The sequence below is a fragment of the Drosophila biarmipes genome, unplaced genomic scaffold, assembly GCF_025231255.1.
Source record: "Drosophila biarmipes strain raj3 unplaced genomic scaffold, RU_DBia_V1.1 ptg000009l, whole genome shotgun sequence".
NCBI classification, from domain to species: domain Eukaryota; kingdom Metazoa; phylum Arthropoda; class Insecta; order Diptera; family Drosophilidae; genus Drosophila; species Drosophila biarmipes.
In genome coordinates this window covers 1,476,916-1,498,953 of record NW_026114530.1, presented here as the reverse complement: position 1 = coordinate 1,498,953, position 22,038 = coordinate 1,476,916, and the positions used below count along the sequence as shown (strand labels likewise).

Genomic DNA, 22,038 nt, shown 5'->3' with positions numbered 1-22,038 from the left:
TTGGCCTTCTCCCCTGGGGTCTCAGCGGGTAGCACTCTTCCCACGGTCTCTATGTCGTATAGGACGCTCGGTAGCCTTGGTTCTCTGCCTTGAGTAATAAACGCCGGTGTGTAGCCTGTGGATTCCAAAACACCCGTATTTTCTGCCAGCATGATCTCAGGCCATTCCTCGTCCCAGTTTCTCTGATCCTGCCCCTTGAACTGCGCTATCATTGTCTTCACGGTCCTATTTGCTCTCTCTGTCGGGTTCTTTTGCGGGGTAAATGGAAGATTTTGCTGCTGAACTGTACTCCGTTGTCCGTTATGACTATCTTCGGGACCGCCACCGATGTCTCCTTGATCCCTCCCAGCGCTACTGGTAGTGGCTGCCTTGACAATGCGTTTATCATCACATTGAGTTCCTGTACTGTCCCTTCCTGTACTCTATTGCGAAGTCATACTGCTGCAACTCCAGGGACCTCCAGGGGCGATCCTTCCTGAAGGGCTCTCGATGCTGTTGAGCCACTTCAGTGCCATGTGGTCGGTTACCACCTTGAAGTGGTACCCTTTCAAATATGGTTTCCGGATCGCCCAGACTATTTCCAAACACTCCTTCTCGGTCGTGGAGTAGTTTTTTCAGCCCGTTAAGCGTTCGGCTTGAGTAAGAGATCACTTTTTCGCCACGTTCAGTTTCCGTGGTTAAAATGGCCCCAATACCGTAATCACTTGCGTCCGTTTGCAGGACAAATGATTATTCAAAACCTGGGCACGCCAGTACGGGGTCTGCCAGCCTTGCCTTTACTTCTTCGAATGCCGACTGATGTTCCTGTGTCCACACTTGTTGCCCTTGCGCAGCAGATCGTTGAGAGGTTTGACTATTTTTGCGAAGTCAGGTACAAATCGCCGGTACCATGATGCTACTCCCAGGTACTGTCTTAGCTCTCTAACAGTTGACGGTGGCTCTAATTCGGCGATGGCTGATACCTTTTCCGGATCCGTGCCTATCGCGTCGCTAATCACTCTATGACCCAAATACAGCAGCTCCTTCTTGAAAAACTGTCCTTTTTCCGGGTTTAATCTCAGATTAGCGTCTTTCAGCTGCCGGAATAACTCTTTCAAGTTTGCCTTGTGCTCTTCTAGTGTGCGCCCGATCACTGTGATATCGTCCTGGTACGCAAATGCGTGCGGCGACATCTCGGGTTCAATCACCCAGTGACCGAATGGACCCAGTGACCCGCAGATGCCGAATGGAGTCCAAACGCATTACTCTCCACTGGAATAAGCCCTTTCCCGGCACTGTAAACGCTGCTTTCTTTCAGTGGGATTTGCGAGTAGCCATCCTTCAGGTCCAAGCTGCTTATGTACCGTGCCTCTCTCAGCTGGTCGAGGATATAATTTATTCGAGGTAGGCATACTTTATCGATTTGGCGTTGATCTGTTTGAAGTCGACGCACAGTCTCCACTTGCCCGTCTTCTTTTTAACCATAACGATGGGAGAGCTGTGTGGGCTGGTTGAGTGATCTATGCATCCCATTTGGAGTAGCTCGTCCACTTTCGCATTGATTCCCCTTGAACTTTCGGGTTCTTTGGGTAGTATCGCTGTTTTATTGGTTTGTCGTCCTTCATCGTTATTTGATGCTCTGCCATGTTCGACGTTCCTGTCATGGTTTTGAAACTGGATAGCTCTGCCACCAGGAGGTTCGTCATATTCGGTTTCCTGTTGTACGACTGCTACCGATAGCCTCTCCTCGAACCACCCATTGTGTCGGTTCCTGGCCGGTATTCTCACCTCATGTCCATCACACCTTATCTTGGTTCCGACTTGAGTTAGAAAGTTCCATCCTAATACCAATGAATCCATTACCCCTGGCAGTATCAGCAGGCTCATGGTCAGTCACTTGTTCCCGAATGCGATCTTCACCTCCAGCTGTTCATCGATCCCGCCGCACCTTCCGTCTGCCAACCTATCTTGCCGCCGTGTCATCGTAATCCTCCCGATTAGCTTGCCCGTTAGTTTGGAGAGGTAGCATCTTGTGACCCCCGATCGCCTTTCTGCGGCTGAAGTCGCTGGGCATTTCCCGCCTGCTGGCAGCACTCGACGCTCCTGACACCAACTCTCCCGCACACCCAGCAGGCGTTGGAGTCGACATCCTCGTGCCCAGTGTCCGTGGCCGCCGCACATTCGGCAGGCCTCATGGGGATCTGCAATGTGTGTCGTTCCCCGCGGCCTCTGTGTTGTGTTTGGCGGTCTCCACACCGTGTTCGCTGGTTGTATCTGTTGCTGCTGTGGTGGCAGCCTCGTAGTGCTCCTGGTCCTGCTGTCGTGGGACTCGTTGCTGCGGTGAAAATTGTCTCCTCGCATCTTTTGCACGTGCCCTGCGTTGGTGGTGACGACTTTGCCTGTGAGAACTTGTTTTCTTGGGCGAACGCTTCCCGCTCCTTTTCCAGTTCTTCGTATTCATCGGCTAATAGCATCAACTTGTCCAGGTCCGGCACTGTGTACGCCCTTAAGAAGATCCTTAGGCTTGGGGTGCAGTTTTCCTTTATGATCTTTAAGGTGTCTGTCGCAAAATAGTTTAGAGGCCTCGACATCGTCTGCATGTCTATCATGTAGTCTTTAAATGACTCACTGAAACCCTGCTTTCGTTGCCTGACCTGATCCGACAGCCTTGTAAAGAAATCTCTCGGCAGAAAGTAAAGATGGAAGCTCTCAATGAACTCCGGCAAGGTTTTCCATTGTTTATCGTTGGCGATAAACCACTTCAACGCCCTTTCTTTCAGCAACTCCGGCATTGCTCGGGGGATCATGTCTAGGTCTAAGCCGTAGGTGTTGGCGGACCATTCTACTTTCCAGGAACTCGAACGGTTTCTCCGCCCAGTCGAACCTGACTGACAATCGCGGACTTGTTTAGCGACCCTTGCCTAATCCGACCGGCTGGGTCTAGAGGTCAGCACCGTTGCCTTCCTGTCCTGGCTTGACTCTCTCCTGTGGGGCTCCCTTTGCAAGTTGTCGACGCTCAAACTTGCTACTAGGTTATCCCCTTCAGCGTTAGTTAGCGTGGTTAGTCCAGCCCAGATGTCGGCCAGTTGTGGGTCGTTCTCTGTCTCTGAGTAATACTCCGACAATGACTTCCTCATGTCTTCTAATCTGCCGTCCAGGGCGACATTAAGTCTTTGTGCGACCTGGGCGAAGTTCTCCTTCTTAAGGCGGTAAATCCACTTCATTCCCATTCTGTTTATTTTGCTTTCACCGCTGAGATAATCACGTTTTGGGCGCCAGATGTAACGAACTGATTTGTTTGCTTTCTGCTCGCTACAGTATTTGTGCGGCTAGCTCAGTAGATTGTGTGTGTTCGTCCCACCAAATTTATATAAACGTTACCGCCCAGTAGTTCAGTGAGAAAACAAAGAATTCACGGGTTCGTAGTGGGTTTATTGCGGGTATAACTGCAGTCGGCTTTTTAATTTTCTTGTCTCGCTATCTCCCACGGTATGGGTTGTCTCAATGTTCGCTCGCCTCGTTGACACGGTGTCTCTTGTCCGCTGCTTGTTCCTGACTCGTTTGGCTCGGTGACTGCTCGGCCACGATTCAGACTCGTTATGGGCTCAGCATCGGGGCTTAGGGAAACGTCACCGTTCTCAGACTAGGGTTAACAGACTGACGAGTTCTCCAGGATCACTCCTCTCGACACACGACCGCATGTCCCTTGCTCTGTCCCGGATGGTACCATGGGGGCTTCCCCCCAGATCGTGCGCACAGCCAAGGCGGAACGTCAGGAAGCTGGCTCGCTCTTCACTTCGCTTCTACGCCTCGTGTAAACGAACGTTCCATCCTAGCCACACCCTTTCGCGTACTGTGCCGTTCCTGCGGGCTCGATTCTCCTTGCGTGGTTGTTGCGGTGTCCTGCGAACTGCTCCTGACAGGGAGGCTGTACGTCGCGTTACTTCTGTGTTGGGTTCGTGGGCTTACACCGATCCGGGACTTCTCTCCTTTCTGGCTCGTTACTCTCGGGGTTCAGTCGCGCCGCTCCGGGACTTCTCTCCCTTCTGGCTGATAGCGCCAGGACCTGCTCAACTCCACTTGGTGCACTGTCCCGCCCAAGTAGTCCTTGGGTCGAGGTACACTGGTGCTCGACTGGCTTACTTCCGAGCTCACGATTTCAAGTCGCCGGCCTTAACTTCTCCAAGTCTGGTAGACCCTCCAGGCGTAACGGCAGGACTTCTTTGGCAGGAATGAACAGACCGCCTTGATTTAGCCGTGTAGTGCTTCCTTAGACCTCAGCCACCTGTGCCTCAGCTCAAAGATTCCTTGTAATCCGAATCCCGAACGTCTCGAGGTGACAATCTTGATCCTTAAAGGACTCGCCTTGTTGTGGCTCCCTCGTAGTTTGCTTGGTTGGTATTCGTTCAAATGCTTGACTTGACTGATTGTGCTCAACTGATCTGCACTGATCCTGCTGCTAGCGGCCTGCGTGCGTATATAGGGTCTCCGGGAACCGTTATTTTCCTTTTGCGCACGGCCCGCCGAAACTGTCCACACCGGGTCCAAAGTTCATGGCTCCTGTTTGACCCTCTTATCCTTCACGCACTGCTTATTTTGGAACAAGATAAATTTAAATAGCTAAGGAAATACGATCAAACATAGTCCACATATTTAATAAATTTCTAGATGAACCAGAACGACTTTCCCGCATTGAAAATGCTCTTTTTCAAATATATTTATATACCCGCAACATCTTTAGAGTTGGAGAGGGTCTTCAGCAAAGCAGGACGAGGCGAAACCGTTAATGACTTAGAGAATCAGCAGTACCCCTTAGCTGTTCACTGCACTGCCTCTACGGCTTGTCCAAGCTCCATCTACTGCAGCCAAGAAGTAAATTCTGCAGTGCACAGCTAAGGGGATACTTCTGATTTTCCTAAACAAAGTATCCGATCCAAAACCTTGAATCTACAGAGCACTTCAAAAGCTGCCCTGGGTAGCAATGTTGAAGTCAGAGTGCTGAAAAAGACAATGTTAATCGAGATAATTCCTTTCCATTAGTTTGCTCAGCTTCCTGAACTTTAATCCGATGTCTATAAGCTGTTTCAGTCCATTCGTCTTCTGTTTTTCAGAAGCTTTAATGCTGGTTTATTCTCCTGTTGTGGTGGTCTTGCCTTTACGCTGGTCTTCCAAAAAGAGTTAGATTTGCAGAGTTACATGTGCTGTGCCAGTTTGGATACTTCTTTTCTTCTCTACCTTTTTCTGCTAAGGGAAAGTGCTGCGATGTCGTGGCCATTTATTTCCGCAGTTTAAGAGACGATCTCAATTCCTGGCTTTAGATTGCTTATTTCTTCTGTTCTCTACCTAACACTCTTCAGGTGTAGTATCTTGGAAATAAGCGGCAAAATTAGTTTTGCGATTTTGAACGGCGCTTCGAGTTTTAAGGGTGGCTTTCAAAGGAAGCTTTCCACAGCCTTGGTCAAGTGAGATTGTAGTGAACCGCTAGGTCTTGCAGCCTTCTCAATTTTTATGAGGACATGAACTGGTTTCGGACACCAGATACATACTTTGGCATTATTCTGGAAACGGCGGTCATGCTGTCTCTTATTGTATGAAGTGTTAAAATCGTTTCTTCTGTGCAGACAATGCTATTTAACCACTTTGGGGTCATGTTATCCGTTATTCCTTTGATGTGATTGTTTTAGTTTTATTTTCCCCACGCTAAACGTCCTTTCACTCTATTTCAAGATCGGCTGAAGAAGAAAAAGGCCGCTCACCTTAGTCGGAATGTTGTGTGAGATTGGCACCAAAGGCTTAACGTTGTATTTTTTTTCAGCACAAACGTTTTGTAGAAACCCTGGCAAGCCAGGGTCATATCAGCGGCTATCCTGGCCTTGACGGCTTCGAATGGTTTTTTTCTTACAATGTGTTTTTTTATGGTAGCATCAGTCGAATTGCGACAATATCGTATTTTTACTTAATGGTGACCCTGGGAACACATCTTGTTCCGGGACTGAAAGCCACCAACGATGTAAGTTAATCTGTCCTTCAGATCAAAGCTGTTTTTGGCTTATTTCAACTGGTCCATGTCAATAATTCTAGGAAGCGGAAATTTATAAGATCACAAATACTTTTTAATCGAGCGATAGTCAATTACTAATTCAAATTTCTTCTTGTTAGAGTCTATCAGGGAGTTCTTCGGAATAATAATGAGATGTTATAAACTATTACAGAATAATAAACTTCAGTACCTTCCCTTACTAGTTTTGTCGGAAAGTATGTAACGGACGGACGTAAGCGTTTCCGAACCCATAAAGTAAGATATATATATATATATACATTTATCAAGAATATATACTTTATAGGGTCGGTAAGGCTATCTTCTAGTATATTCAATTCTTCTTCTTATTTTTTTCTCCTGACGTGCCCTGTCTTTAGCCATTGGGAGTGTGCGGGGTCTATCGCTTGGGCACACCTCTAGAGCTTCTTGTATCGATACATCCCTTTCCTCAACGAAAAAAAAACAGGCGACGAGCGACACTCATTTATTTTTCCTCCAGCGTTGGTGCAGTCGGCGGTTTGTCTACCATACCTCTTACTCATTTCTGTTTCTGCTGTTGTTGTAGGACCCTTATGAGAAGATTTATTCTATCCCAGATATCTTGCTCGTTTATGTCATAAATAAATGTAATTCTGTAAGCACGGGCGCGTTTGTCTGCGGTTTTTGGATAAAGGTGAAATCGAGCGGACAGCCGATACCATTCCAGTTTCTGTTGTTGTTGCTGTTGGAGTAGTTAGAGTAACTATTGTGGTAGAAGCCTAGGTAAGAGCAAGTATATTAGTTCTATGCATGCTTGTTTATAAGAGCGCTCTGAGATCTGATTTCGCAAGACGTCGCATAAGACGTCGTTCATTTGCGGAATGTTAGCGTTATTACGTCAACAGAAATTTTTGAAGCTTGGGCTGTTTCGTTTTATAACCTTTGCTTTTGATTCATGAGCAGAAAACCACAGTTAATTGGGTATAAATTACTTAATCAACAGTAAATATCCAAATGTGTTACACTTGTTAATCTCTACTTCTACTTGTTAATCTTTACTTCTATTGGTTATTCTTGTTAAGGCATAAAAAATAAATAATAGTATATGGTAAAAAGTGTGTTATTGGCCAATGTTACTTTAACCTTTCGTAAACGTTTTTACGGCGTACGAAAAAAATTTAGTTTTTCTTTTTTTGAGATGATACTGCTCCACAAGCTTGCTTTCAGCAACTGGAACTTATGTGTATTTTTGTAGTCGGGCAAGATTTCATTATCAGTGCATTTAGATACCAGAAAGTTAATTCAGGCATAAAAAATTACCTTTTTTCAGGATGAAACTTTTTGTATTGCCTACAGTTCTCGAAAACATTATATTTGTAAACATCTAATAACTATTACATCACTAGTCGCGTGTAAAGACATTATATCTCTAGAACTTTTTCGATTTTATGAAAAGTGATATTAGGCAAAGATGATGAATTATATATTTTGCTCTAGCTAGCTTATCTAAATCTCATCCATTCAAGGTATCAAACCTTTATCAGATAAGTTTATTATTAATCTTTAGTTTCCTATCGTTTCTTCTTCATGGAGTCCGTCTGGGAACTAAGAATAATGGACTGTTATAAAAAGAAACAGAATATTTTTGTTCATTAACATATTTACTTACGCTTTCCTATTGATTTGGTTTTTAGTCCGAATCTGTCTGTACATTGGGTTCATATATTTGAAGGCAGTGTTTGGACTATGGAGAAAAGTTTTTCGAAAGTTGAGATAATACAGACTTTTTTCTTGAGTTTTCTTTACACTTGAGTTTATACCGTTGTTCAAATTAGCCTTATAATACCATGCTGAATTTATCAGTTTGGTTCAATACACTGTATACTGGTCTATTTATAAGTCTGCAGGTGGAACTTGTATTTTTAATGAAATATGAAAGGAAAATGTAGTTGCCTGAATCTCAATTCAAATTAGTTTTTTAATTGATATATTTTTTGTATTTTAAGATTGATTGTCATAAAAGTGTAAATAAGTCTCGTAGGCTGGGATATACTCAGTCCCACCAGGGTGGGACAAAAGGTCTAGGACGAAAATCTGTTTTCTGGCGTGAGATGTAGAGTGCCAGCCACCAGGGTACGGAGTGAGAGAAATAGTTTATTCGGTGTCTGTAGCAGAGTGAAAAGGGTCAGCGGTAACGCGCATTTGGGCCTGGCTCATAGCATTCGCTACGAGAAGGCCGAGAGAGAGGGGATCGATTATGGAGACTACTTTCCCCTAGGGCAGAATTTATGGCCTAAAATCTAGGCATTTGTCTTGAAATATTTGTATTTATGCGTGGCCAGCTTGATTGTATTCTTTTCCTACGAGTTGGATTAAAATCAGGCGAGAAATATTTTATATTAGAGCATTCTTTTCATTTCTTGGTTCATCTTTTTCTCAGTGCTCGCAGGTTAACGGGTTAACGGCGAAGCCGCATCGAGACCTTCGAGAAATTTCTCATTGCACGTGGTTCTCGCTGGACAAAATGCGGTTCACTCCACTCACTCACCCGTATCGCTCTCACGCACACACACACGCGGTTGCTCCACCGCTGGTCATGGGCCGGCACACTCATCTCACCTTCCCACTCCTTCCTTCGCTTCCTGGGTCACTAGCACTGGTCACTCGACCGTCCTTGGGGTTTTTCTTCCTTCGCAAATTTTTGCACTCCGAACGCACAATATTTTCGTTGTCCCCTGCTTCTGATCCCGTGCACCGCCTTTGCAAGAGTCCACTCCTCGCACTTCTGATCACGTGCGCCGCGTGTCTAAGAGTGACCTGCTCGCAGTTCTGGTCCGATGCGCCGCGTTTTCAAAAGTGACAGAGTCAAGCTTTGCCGCCGCGTTTTGTTCAAGTTTTCGGCTGTTCTGGGTTTTTTCACTTGTCGAAGTTTCGGTACTCCATTTCTCTCGCTCTTCCCTTGGCGCGTGCCAATTTTCGCGGGTTGTTTTCCTCCTCGATCGCATGTCCTCTCTCGCTTGCTCCTGTGCGGCGCTGCTCACGCGAGCGCTTTTCTTGGTGATTATTTCGTTGCTATCCTGGTGTGTGTGTGTGGCTACTGCTGATGCGAGAAAGCTTAGCTAAGATAATTCTTGTGTACTAATATAACTACAAATCTGGCTGCTGTTGTTGTCGCCGACTGTATCTATTAAAAATACAATTTTTCCTGTTGCAAAATATTCATGGATACTTAGTTTTTGACTTAAATTGATGGTGTGAGTCTAATGGTTCCCAATAAATGAATATCTAATCATTTTCGGGAGTATCCCTAACAATGTTACCGTTGTTGGAGTTATTAACTCCGTTTCGACTCTTGCCTTATTACTCATATATGAATTATATTAACATTACATTAAATTTCCGAACTTTAAATAATTTATTTACAAAAAAATGTTTTGGTCGATTTGTGCTCATTAAATTACTATTGCGCAGTTTTGGGCATTCAAATGGGCACTACAATTCTTTTCAAATTGAACTAGGGGCTGACATTTTTTATCGTTCAAGCCCGTAATTATTATGACAAAAAATTTTTATATATCAAACATTGAGGAACATGAACTGTCATTTTGTTTAAAATTTGAAAATAAATCGTTCGAACCGATTTAAAAAAAAAACTCAACAAGTATATGTAAAAAAAATTTTTGCTTTAACTTTTAATTCATTTTTTTTTTTTGGACAACATCAGTATAGACAGCGTCATTTGCAAAATTTACTTTATTTTAAGAGACATATATTCTGTAAATTCTGTAGCATTATATGTTTACAAACTATAGGCCTTTAAAATCTTTTTTCTTTAAAAATCTCGCTAGGCTAGCGAATTTTTTTAAAGTCTTGAACAGAAATTTTCTATCTCGATCAACTTAATACACCCAAAAATATAAATATGCTTACGAAGTCCAAAGTCTTGGTATGTAATTTTCAAATTGTTTTGCGTTACCTTTCGATGAGTATATCAGTCGTCAAGATCGGTCATCAAGCTGTTCCTGAAGGGCACGGTTGTATGACCTCCCTTAAGTGCACTGGGACTGGACATTGCAGAGTCAGCCGCACTGTCACCAAGTGAACATACTACCTTTCTATTCCTCTGCGACCCTTCGTCAGCCTTAAGCATTTACACATAAGCGTCGACTGCAGTCCTGCCGGCGTCTCTGCCGGCATAGCTTAGCGATCATTAGCAATATAAACGAAGGCAGCAGAATCAAAGAATATTCAAATCTAAAGCCTCAACTTCGATGGCTGTCTTTAAGCAGCAGAAATAAGACTACCATTGTATGTAATATTTTAAATAAACAAGCTGGGAGCGGGCGTTAAAGTCGCTTTGGCTCTAACATCATACCAACCGAACTAAACGTGTTTTCATTGAACAAGAAACAAAAGTGAAATTAAATATACTAAAATGCAACAAATATATAATATTGCGACCGTGATATAAGCTTATAAGTGGCTAAAGTAACTCGAAGCTTTAAGAAAAAAGTGCATAAATAGATGACAAAAATTACCTGCAAGAAAGGGTGGAAAAAAAGATTAAAAAAAATAAATACAAAATATAGAAAGAACACATGTGCGCGTAGCAGACCTCCTCTTGCACAAACGTAGGAAATTAAAATACCCTGTGCGGCCAGCATATAAGTAAGAGAAAGAGAAAAAAACGATATGTGTGAGGGGCAGTCCGCCCCTTTCACCTAAGTAGAAAATTAAAATATCCTGTGCAGCCAGCACAGAAGAAAAAGAAGACCTGAAACAAAAATACCAAGTGCAGCCAGCACAGAAGAAAAAGATGACTTGACTGTGCAGCGAGCACCGGTCCCGTCCGGCACATCAAGTTGGAATACGGAAATTGAACCAACAGAGCTTCCAAGAGAGCACATCTTAAAATTGTTTTATTAAATCGATATGCATCTGCGATGCACAAAATAATTATTCATAGAAATTGTACAGATCCAGCAGTTTTTATCTGCGGGTCGTAATATTTTTTACCTAGGAAAGGATACATGTAAAAATCCATAACTCTAAGACATTATTACATAATTCATTTAGTATGCAGTTATAAGAAAAATTCAGCATTAGTAACACTATTTTAAATTTTTTAAGAATTGTTGCTAGTTTCAGAGATATTAAGAAAAAAACAATTCGAATATTTTTCTGATCGTTTTTTTGACAGCTGTATGTTGGAGTCGTCCCATTTTTATTAATATAAATTCGAAAGTATTAAAAATATTATATATGATATTCCAAGTATTATAAGATAATATGCCAAAAAATTTCAAAGTTACAATTTGTTTCTTATTATTTTCCCACCAATTTTCCGATCCTTCCTATGACAGTTATGATATAGTCGTCCGATTTTGATCAAATTAAATCTTAAATTCAGAACTAATTAAAATATGTTATTTCCAAGCGTTGAATGGCAGCTATATGGTATGGTATAGTCGTCCGATTTTGAAAAAAAATTTAATTCGAAATTCAAAACCAAAAAAATGTTATTTTCAAGCGTAAGAGGCTATAACCTAAGAAACACCGAAGATATGATTTTTCAATATTATTTTACTTCTAATTTTCCGATTGTTCATATATGATATAGTCGTCCGATTTTGATAAAATTTAATTCGAAATTCAGAACTAATTTAAAAATGTAATATCCAAGCTTAGAAATGTATATGTTAAAATACAGGAAAAATATAATTTTTTTTAAATTTTTTCCCCGATAGTTCCTATGGGAGCTATAAGATATAGTTATGCGATCCGGCTGGTTCCAACTTTTATACTACCTGCAATAGGAAGAAGACTTTTGGGAAAGTATCAGCGCGATAGCTTTAAAACTGAGAGACTAGTTTGCGTAGAAATGGACGGACAGGCGGACAGGCGGACCGACGGACAAACGGACAGACTCGACTTGTGACGCTGATCAAGAATATATATTCTTTATGGGGTCGGAAATGTCTTCTTCACTGCGTTGCAAACTTCTGACTAAAATCATTATACCCTTTGCAAGGGTATAAAAAGAAGGAGTGAAGAGTTTTGCCTTGTGGTAGAGCAAGGTATTAGATACGCCGTCATTGTTGACGTAGCGCTGCTAGTAGTGACGAAAGAGGTTGGCACGCTGAAAACGTCGTTGTTAACAGGGCAAAGCGAACCGTTGAGTCATGACTAGCACTGGTAGACTTGGATATGGACTATTAAAATATAAAAGGCGTCTAAGAAATCGGCTGAGGTCAAAAGTTACATAAGCCAAGTTAATGCCACCTCTACACGCGCGCGTCTGTAAGCGGGTTGATTAGCACGACCTCTTCGCATCCCACAAATTCCAGAATGAGCACCAAGCGTTATAAGTAAAAGGTTTTTATATTGTGATTATTTTTATGTGCAATTAAATCAAACAAAAACACCTCTTAATAAGGTAATAGTACTATTATAATATATAATTATAATATAGTGACTATCGCATCTTTAACAAACAATAGTTCTGATTCTGTTAATACACGATCTATTGAATAAATACACTTTCTGCATATTTCACATTCGCACCCTTCATTAAAATCAAATAACTTGGCAATGGCATATTGAGTTACGGCGGGCCGAATGTAAAAAATGCAGAAAGTGTATTAATTTAGTAGATCAAAAGATTGTTTACTTTTACTCCCGCTTTTTTCCAAACTCGATCTTTTTCCTAAGGTAATTGACTTTCTTAAAGTTATCGTCTTCAGTTCTTTCAGTTTTTGCAATACCTTTCGATTGATGTAACAAACGGACGATTACTGTAGATTTTTATTTTTTTCGTGTATATAGTAGTCGTCTTCGCACACCATATTGCCACAGTGATAAAGTAATTTAAAAAAATATTAATATGTCCAATATATATATGGATCCAAAAACTGCATCTATCATGAAAAAATGTTAAACATGTAGGAGACATTTTGTTTAATTTTGCTTCAGTCAAGGGCAATGCTCGGTCGCAAAGTACGTTCGTGCATATGCTTATGTACGGTGATATCGACAGTGTTCCAGTGCGGGGTTTGACCCGGCGTTAAAAAGAAATAAATCGAATTAAAGAAATGCGTTTACCACAATAATACACCTGGAATTTGTGTAAGCCGACCCCCAGTCGCCAATTGCGGAAGAGTGTACGGTTGTCAATTTGCACGGTTGTCAATTTCCTAGCTGAACTCATTCACTTACCAACTTAACGGTAGGTAGCTACTGTACACCCGCACCAGATTTTTTAGCTTTGGTTTAACATATTCTTTTTCAGCCTTTACGTTGTTTAAGTTTTATGTGTTTTCTATAATGAATATAAGGCTCGCTGAAGTTTGCCACGTCAATCCTAATTGTTTGGGTGAGGGAAACCAGGGCAACCATGCCCTAAACCAAAGGTTTAGTTGAATAAACATTAGGATTTCATTTTTTTGACGAACGGTAGTTTAAACCTTAGTTTTATTTCTTCCCATAATACCATTGTTTATCAAATATTCATATTTTATAAGTATGTTTATACTTATTGTGTATAAACGTGAAAACATTAGATAAATATAGTAACTCAAAAGAAAAAGACAATACTGCAACACTTGATCCTAACACCCAAATAAGGATGATTCCGGCAAAGTTAGTCATTCCAAGCATGTTCGGACCAATATCTTCTTTATTTCTTGACATAGTTTCTTCGAGTTGTTTTTGTATTTTGAGGTTTAAGTTATCAGCCACAATACGATTTTCCCAGTACTTATCGAGTCCTGACGAATGCCAGCAATGAATCAGCGAATTGAATTGATCTAAGAAAGGCCAAAGTCTGGGAACAAAAGCAACGGTATACTGGAAATAAAGATCATCTTTCATAATTATTAATTGGTCAATCGCTTGAGGGACCAAATAGTCAGCGACAGCAAAGTGACCTACAAAGTGAACATAAAAAAAACGCAAGTTTTATTGGGACTTAAATTTTTTACCAAACGGCAGGCGCTCTACTGTAAATCCAATGTGTACCCTCTGCTCCTGAGCTAGTTGAAGCAACCGATCATCGCTATATGTGTGGAAATTGTATAGCAAATCTCGTACTAAAGGCTTTCAAGGAAAGGAACATAGAACTTGACATATGTTTAAAAGTTTATATTCCGAAGCACTTACCTCATCCGACCCGCGTATAGCTGAAACCCATGCCTCAGAGTTGGCCGCCCATTGTAATCGGTGCAACCGCAGACGCTGGACTGTGTCGGCTGCTTCGTCCATGTTGGGTACTGTCAATATACTGGCTAAGCCACCACCATATATGCTGGTAAAAATTAAATCATTTAGAAAGCAGACAAAGAGCAATAAACGGACTGTATTTGAGTTTGCTTTGCTACTTTCTGATTGCGATATAAAAAGCTTAAAAGTGGTTGAAAGTCCGAATTTTGTGCAAGTCCACCAGTCACGATGGTTTTTAGGCTGCACGCACAGATCCTGCTCACTCTTATAAGCTAGAATTAGTCCAATAGCTTCCATACATAGGCATAACAGAATCGCAGCCCATAGATGTTTTTGGAAAGGCTCTAATGGTAGATACCAACTAGCTATCCGTAATGGAGCAGGAACAAGGCATGTTATCCCAGACCTCACAAGATACACGGATAGATCTAAATATGAGTAATCTTCAGACCACGAGTACATTGCACCAATGCAGATATCCACTTTATGATGTGTAATCATACCGAGAGCACCATCCCCAGAAATATTTGGATAAACATTGCCCCAATCGTTTGCGTCTGCTATAAATAAAATGCAAAAAATAACGGTTTAAAAAGTATTTATTTAATTTTTATTTCTTTGCTTTACTTGTGTAAAATATAGGCATAACATTTCTTAAGGTCAACTTTTTTTTCTAATTCAAGGTCCTAACTAATAGATTCTAGACCCATCCTTAAACCGCCGTAGATTGACCAACGCTAACTTACACGACATGCGTGAGAAATGCGAAAAAGATATTAATAATTAAATGTTGATTTGGAGTACTGGTCCGAATTGCACAAAAAATTTTGGAACATTCTAAAAATACGTATTGGATAAAAACTATTTTCCTTTTTCTAAGTATATATTTAATAATATAACTTGCATTGAGAACAAATTAATCTAATTTTAAGATAATCAGTATAATCACATTATTCACAAGATTTTTTAAAAGTGATAGGCTGGATTAAATTTCACTGGACGTCATGATTCTCAAATCCCTGGCTAGATCACCATACCGGTAACCACATATTGACAATTTCGGAAAAAATTCAACCAAATAGCATTACTATCTTTATTTTGCAAATCAATTACATCCTTCTCAATTTTTTACACGAGGATACGCAGCGGTAAAACACGAGAAGTTAATTTTATTGTATTTCCGTTTCGTTGATGTGCTTTCAGTGGATTCCTCATGGTACATCCAATGCATTCATTTAACCTAAATAGATTTGATTGCAATATTTTTCTTTTTGTCCAGGCAGTAGCTTCCCTGTAGAATAATCAACCCGAAAACGAGCAGAAAAACGTTTAAATCAAGTTTCCACGAAAAAACGGAGGGAAGGGAAAATCAAGCCAAAGTGCAAGTAAATGGATTTTGCAACATCCAGATTGCATCGTAACATAGAGCTAATGCAAATACAAATTAAAAATCACTCAGATTTTTAGCACCAACAAACTTGGTTAAGTTTTTTTTTTTTAATTATACCCACGTGTCTCGTGCAAGTTCCGGGAAAAGTGCAAGAAGCTGAAAAGGCAAAAAAAACACAAAAACTAAATCGGCGAATTGAAATAAGCGAAAACACACTAAAACTTCTTGAACTCACAAAAAAATTGATATGTTTTAAACAAGTCCATAATAATTTAATAATAAATAGGTACCACGCTCAAAATACTCAGTAAGCTACCAACAAAAGAAAGAACGACAGGGATCCGTGAGCTCGTGACTCCCAAAGGAAGGCAATTATATAATGCAATTAAAAAACAAAAAAACAAATTCGATGCTGTTTCTTTTGCTTTCCCTTAAACCTACTGGCCAGCAGACCCCCGAAAAGTCTCAGACGTAATGAATTTCGCGGTGACAAAAAGTATTTCACGCATTTATAACAAGCACCAACCGCTTTCAGAGCTCTCATCAGACAATTTTCCAGAGCTAATAACTCTTCTACAAAGCCCAAAAAATAATAATAATTATAACTCTTCAGCAAAGCTCAAAAACTGCATATAACATCCACAGGCTGACGTATTACGGAACAAACTGGTAGAAATGTAAAAGCCATAACTTTCGGTCCCCCTGAATGAAATACCAGTCAAATGAATCTTAGTTATGTTATACTGTAAGACTTGATACACTTATTGTTAGTATCCAAAGGGAGAAGACTGAAAAAAGAGTTGCAAAGCACACAAAGAAAAACTTCTTTGTTTTTTCGAATTACAATTTCATAAAATTTATGTCACAGTACCTTGTGTTGCAGTACTTTATGCTCTGAAAATATTTTCCACTACTTTTTGGGACTGCTGGGTGTGTCGAGTGGCGAGCTTACATTCGCAGCCCCACGGATTTTAGTACACATTTTCACATATTTGGTTTAAGCATCCACTTTCTTTTATAATTTTGTTCAGGTATCGTTTTCCTTCCCTGAAATGAGGTGCCTCAAATTCAGGTATACTTCTGGATGACAGTCCCTGTGGCAGTCCTTCTCAACGCTGTGGCAGTCTTTTTCGAAATTCAGAACTAATTTAAAAATGTAATATCCAAGCTTAGAAATGTATATGTTAAAATACAGGAAAAATATAATTTTTTTTAAATTTTTTCCCCGATAGTTCCTATGGGAGCTATAAGATATAGTTATGCGATCCGGCTGGTTCCAACTTTTATACTACCTGCAATAGGAAGAAGACTTTTGGGAAAGTATCAGCGCGATAGCTTTAAAACTGAGAGACTAGTTTGCGTAGAAATGGACGGACACGCGGACAGGCGGACCGACGGACAAACGGACAGACTCGACTTGTGACGCTGATCAGGAATATATATTCTTTATGGGGTCGGAAATGTCTTCTTCACTGCGTTGCAAACTTCTGACTAAAATCATTATACCCTTCGCAAGGGTATAAAAAGAAGGAGTGAAGAGTTTTGCCTTGTGGTAGAGCAAAGTATTAGATACGCCGTCATTGTTGACGTAGCGCTGCTAGTAGTGACGAAAGAGGTTGGCACGCTGAAAACGTCGTTGTTAACAGGGCAAAGCGAACCGTTGAGTCATGACTAGCACTGGTAGACTTGGATATGGACTATTAAAATATAAAAGGCGTCTAAGAAATCGGCTGAGGTCAAAAGTTACATAAGCCAAGTTAATGCCACCTCTACACGCGCGCGTCTGTAAGCGGGTTGATTAGCACGACCTCTTCGCATCCCACAAATTCCAGAATGAGCACCAAGCGTTATAAGTAAAAGGTTTTTATATTGTGATTATTTTTATGTGCAATTAAATCAAACAAAAACACCTCTTAATAAGGTAATAGTATAGTGACTATCGCATCTTTAACAAACAATAGTTCTGATTCTGTTAATACACGATCTATTGAATAAATACACTTTCTGCATATTTCACATTCGCACCCTTCATTAAAATCAACTAACGTGGCAATGGCATATTGAGTTACGGCGGGCCGAATGTAACAAATGCAGAAAGTGTATTAATTTAGTAGATCAAAAGATTGTTTACTTTTACTCCCGCTTTTTTCCAAACTCGATCTATTTCCTAAGGTAATTGACTTTCTTAAAGTTATCGTCTTCAGTTCTTTCAGTTTTTGCAATACCTTTCGATTGTAACAAACGGTTGTAACAAACGGCCGATTACTGTAGATTTTTATTTTTTTCGTGTATATAGTAGTCGTTTTCGCACACCATATTGCCACAGTGATTTAATTAAATTAATTAATTTAAATAATATAAATATGTCCAATATATATATGGATCCAAAAACTGCATCCATCATGAAAAAATGTTAAACATGTAGGAGACATTTTGTTTAATTTTGCTTCAGTCAAGGGCAATGCTCGGTCGCAAAGTACGTTCGTGCATATGCTTATGTACGGTGATATCGACAGTGTTCCAGTGCGGGGTTTGACCCGGCGTTAAAAAGAAATAAATCGAATTAAAGAAATGCGTTTACCACAATAATACACCTGGAATTTGTGTAAGCCGACCCCCAGTCGCCAATTGAGGAAGAGTGTACGGTTGTCAATTTGCACGGTTGTCAATTTCCTAGCTGAACTCATTCACTTACCAACTTAACGGTAGGTAGCTACTGTACACCCGCACCAGATTTTTTAGCTTTGGTTTAACATATTCTTTTTCAGCCTTTACGTTGTTTAAGTTTTATGTGTTTTCTATAATGAATATAAGGCTCGCTGAAGTTTGCCACGTCAATCCTAATTGTTTGGGTGAGGGAAACCAGGGCAACCATGCCCTAAACCAAAGGTTTAGTTGAATAAACATTAGGATTTCATTTTTTTGACGAACGGTAGTATAAACCTTAGTTTTATTTCTTCCCATAATACCATTGTTTATCAAATATTCATATTTTATAAGTATGTTTATACTTATTGTGTATAAACGTGAAAACATTAGATAAATATAGTAACTCAAAAGAAAAAGACAATACTGCAACACTTGATCCTAACACCCAAATAAGGATGATTCCGGCAAAGTTAGTCATTCCAAGCATGTTCGGACCAATATCTTCTTTATTTCTTGACATAGTTTCTTCGAGTTGTTTTTGTATTTTGAGGTTTAAGTTATCAGCCACAATACGATTTTCCCAGTACTTATCGAGTCCTGACGAATGCCAGCAATGAATCAGCGAATTGAATTGATCTAAGAAAGGCCAAAGTCTGGGAACAAAAGCAACGGTATACTGGAAATAAAGATCATCTTTCATAATTATTAATTGGTCAATCGCTTGAGGGACCAAATAGTCAGCGACAGCAAAGTGACCTACAAAGTGAACATAAAAAAAACGCAAGTTTTATTGGGACTTAAATTTTTTACCAAACGGCAGGCGCTCTACTGTAAATCCAATGTGTACCCTCTGCTCCTGAGCTAGTTGAAGCAACCGATCATCGCTATATGTGTGGAAATTGTATAGCAAATCTCGTACTAAAGGCTTTCAAGGAAAGGAACATAGAACTTGACATATGTTTAAAAGTTTATATTCCGAAGCACTTACCTCATCCGACCCGCGTATAGCTGAAACCCATGCCTCAGAGTTGGCCGCCCATTGTAATCGGTGCAACCGCAGACGCTGGACTGTGTCGGCTGCTTCGTCCATGTTGGGTACTGTCAATATACTGGCTAAGCCACCACCATATATGCTGGTAAAAATTAAATCATTTAGAAAGCAGACAAAGAGCAATAAACGGACTGTATTTGAGTTTGCTTTGCTACTTTCTGATTGCGATATAAAAAGCTTAAAAGTGGTTGAAAGTCCGAATTTTGTGCAAGTCCACCAGTCACGATGGTTTTTAGGCTGCACGCACAGATCCTGCTCACTCTTATAAGCTAGAATTAGTCCAATAGCTTCCATACATAGGCATAACAGAATCGCAGCCCATAGATGTTTTTGGAAAGGCTCTAATGGTAGATACCAACTAGCTATCCGTAATGGAGCAGGAACAAGGCATGTTATCCCAGACCTCACAAGATACACGGATAGATCTAAATATGAGTAATCTTCAGACCACGAGTACATTGCACCAATGCAGATATCCACTTTATGATGTGTAATCATACCGAGAGCACCATCCCCAGAAATATTTGGATAAACATTGCCCCAATCGTTTGCGTCTGCTATAAATAAAATGCAAAAAATAACGGTTTAAAAAGTATTTATTTAATTTTTATTTCTTTGCTTTACTTGTGTAAAATATAGGCATAACATTTCTTAAGGTCAACTTTTTTTTCTAATTCAAGTTCCTAACTAATAGATTCTAGACCCATCCTTAAACCGCCGTAGATTAACCAACGCTAACTTACACGACATGCGTGAGAAATGCGAAAAATATATTAATAATTAAATGTTGATTTGGAGTACTGGTCCGAATTGCACAAAAAATATTGGAACATTCTAAAAATACGTATTGGATAAAAACTTTTTTCCTTTTTCTAAGTATATATTTAATAATATAACTTGCATTGAGAACAAATTAATCTAATTTTAAGATAATCAGTATAATCACATTATTCACAAGATTTTTTAAAAGTGATAGGCTGGATTAAATTTCACTGGACGTCATGATTCTCAAATCCCTGGCTAGATCACCATACCGGTAACCACATATTGACAATTTCGGAAAAAATTCAACCAAATAGCATTACTATCTTTATTTTGCAAATCAATTACATTCCTTCTCAATTTTTTACACGAGGATACGCAACGGTAAAACACGAGAAGTTCATTTTATTGTATTTCCGTTTCGTTGATGTGCTTTCAGTGGATTCCTCATGGTACATCCAATGCATTCATTTAACCTAAATAGATTTGATTGCAATATTTTTCTTTTTGTCCAGGCAGTAGCTTCCCTGTAGAATAATCAACCCGAAAACGAGCAGAAAAACGTTTAAATCAAGTTTCCACGAAAAAACGGAGGGAAGGGAAAATCAAGCCAAAGTGCAAGTAAATGGATTTTGCAACATCCAGATTGCATCGTAACATAGAGCTAATGCAAATACAAATTAAAAATCACTCAGATTTTTAGCACCAACAAACTTGGTTAAGTTTTTTTTTTTAATTATACCCACGTGTCTCGTGCAAGTTCCGGGAAAAGTGCAAGAAGCTGAAAAGGCAAAAAAAACACAAAAACTAAATCGGCGAATTGAAATAAGCGAAAACACACTAAAACTTCTTGAACTCACAAAAAAATTGATATGTTTTAAACAAGTCCATAATAATTTAATAATAATAAATAGGTACCACGCTCAAAATACTCAGTAAGCTACCAACAAAAGAAAGAACGACAGGGATCCGTGAAAACAAATTCGATGCTGTTTCTTTTGCTTTCCCTTAAACCTACTGGCCAGCAGACCCCCGAAAAGTCTCAGACGTAATGAATTTCGCGGTGACAAAAAGTATTTCACGCATTTATAACAAGCACCAACCGCTTTCAGAGCTCTCATCAGACAATTTTCCAGAGCTGTTAACTCTTCTACAAAGCGCAAAAAAAAAAATAATAATTATAACTCTTCTGCCAAGCTCAATAACTACATATAACATCCACAGGGCTGACGTATTACGGAACAAACTGGTAGAAAAGTAAAAGCCATAACTTTCGGTCCCCCTGAATGAAATACCAGTCAAATGAATCTTAGTTATGTTATACTGTAAGACTTGATACACTTATTGTTAGTATCCAAAGGGAGAAGACTGAAAAAAGAGTTGCAAAGCACACAAAGAAAAACTTCTTTGTTTTTTCGAATTACAATTTCATAAACTTTATTTATTTCGTCTTAGTGGTTTCCCCGATGATCGTTGAAACGCAAGTGACCGGACTGTGGTTTTATAGGCTCCGAATAGTGTGACCAAACCGAGCGATGACGACAAACCCGTTGTCGGTATTTTTAACGGTTCACGGTTTTAGCGATGACTTATCATAATCGAAATATCGCTGCATAAGTGTGACAAGCTTTTTTGGGCGTGTTTGAAAAATTTTGTTTTGGTGTTGGGTGGCCAGAGCAAGGACCACGACGATCTACTGGTAACAGTAATCCGGCAGGTGGCAAAGTGCACCAGCAGGCCATAGACTCCTAGGATTAGGGAAATAGAGAAACATTATCCCTAGTCGAGCTAGCGGTAGCTCTTGTCTGGTATAAAAGACCGCAGCCAAATAGAGAACATAGACAAAATCTTTTCTGATCTCCCTGGCACTGGTCTAGAAATGCAACTCCCCTGAGGATCACGACTAGAAGAAGACTAGTGTTCCGAGAGACGTCCCCATATTTCTCTGGAAGCCACCCTTATTCAGGAGAA

General features: G+C 40.1%; 1 protein-coding gene across 17 annotated transcripts in view; it reads right to left on the bottom strand.

The window, feature by feature from the left end:
- LOC122817878 (uncharacterized) overlaps nucleotides 1-22,038 on the bottom strand; it is a 282,460-nt gene that overhangs the window by 68,837 nt on the left and 191,585 nt on the right. The window contains exons 2-4 of one of the 17 annotated variants that reach the window (XM_050889956.1): nucleotides 19,243-19,387; nucleotides 19,065-19,179; nucleotides 13,343-13,923 (exon numbers count right to left, since the gene is read on the bottom strand). The exons of 11 other annotated variants lie outside the window; for them this stretch is intronic. In XM_050889956.1, coding sequence (XP_050745913.1) covers nucleotides 13,505-13,923; nucleotides 19,065-19,179; nucleotides 19,243-19,344 — 636 coding nt within the window. In that variant the 5' untranslated portion in view covers nucleotides 19,345-19,387 and the 3' untranslated portion in view covers nucleotides 13,343-13,504. Of the gene's footprint in view, nucleotides 1-13,342; nucleotides 14,093-14,155; nucleotides 14,301-19,064; nucleotides 19,180-19,242; nucleotides 19,388-22,038 lie in introns of those variants that run through there. 5 more of the 17 variants (XM_050889957.1, XM_050889955.1, XM_050889958.1 and 2 more) reach the window with 5 other exon arrangements.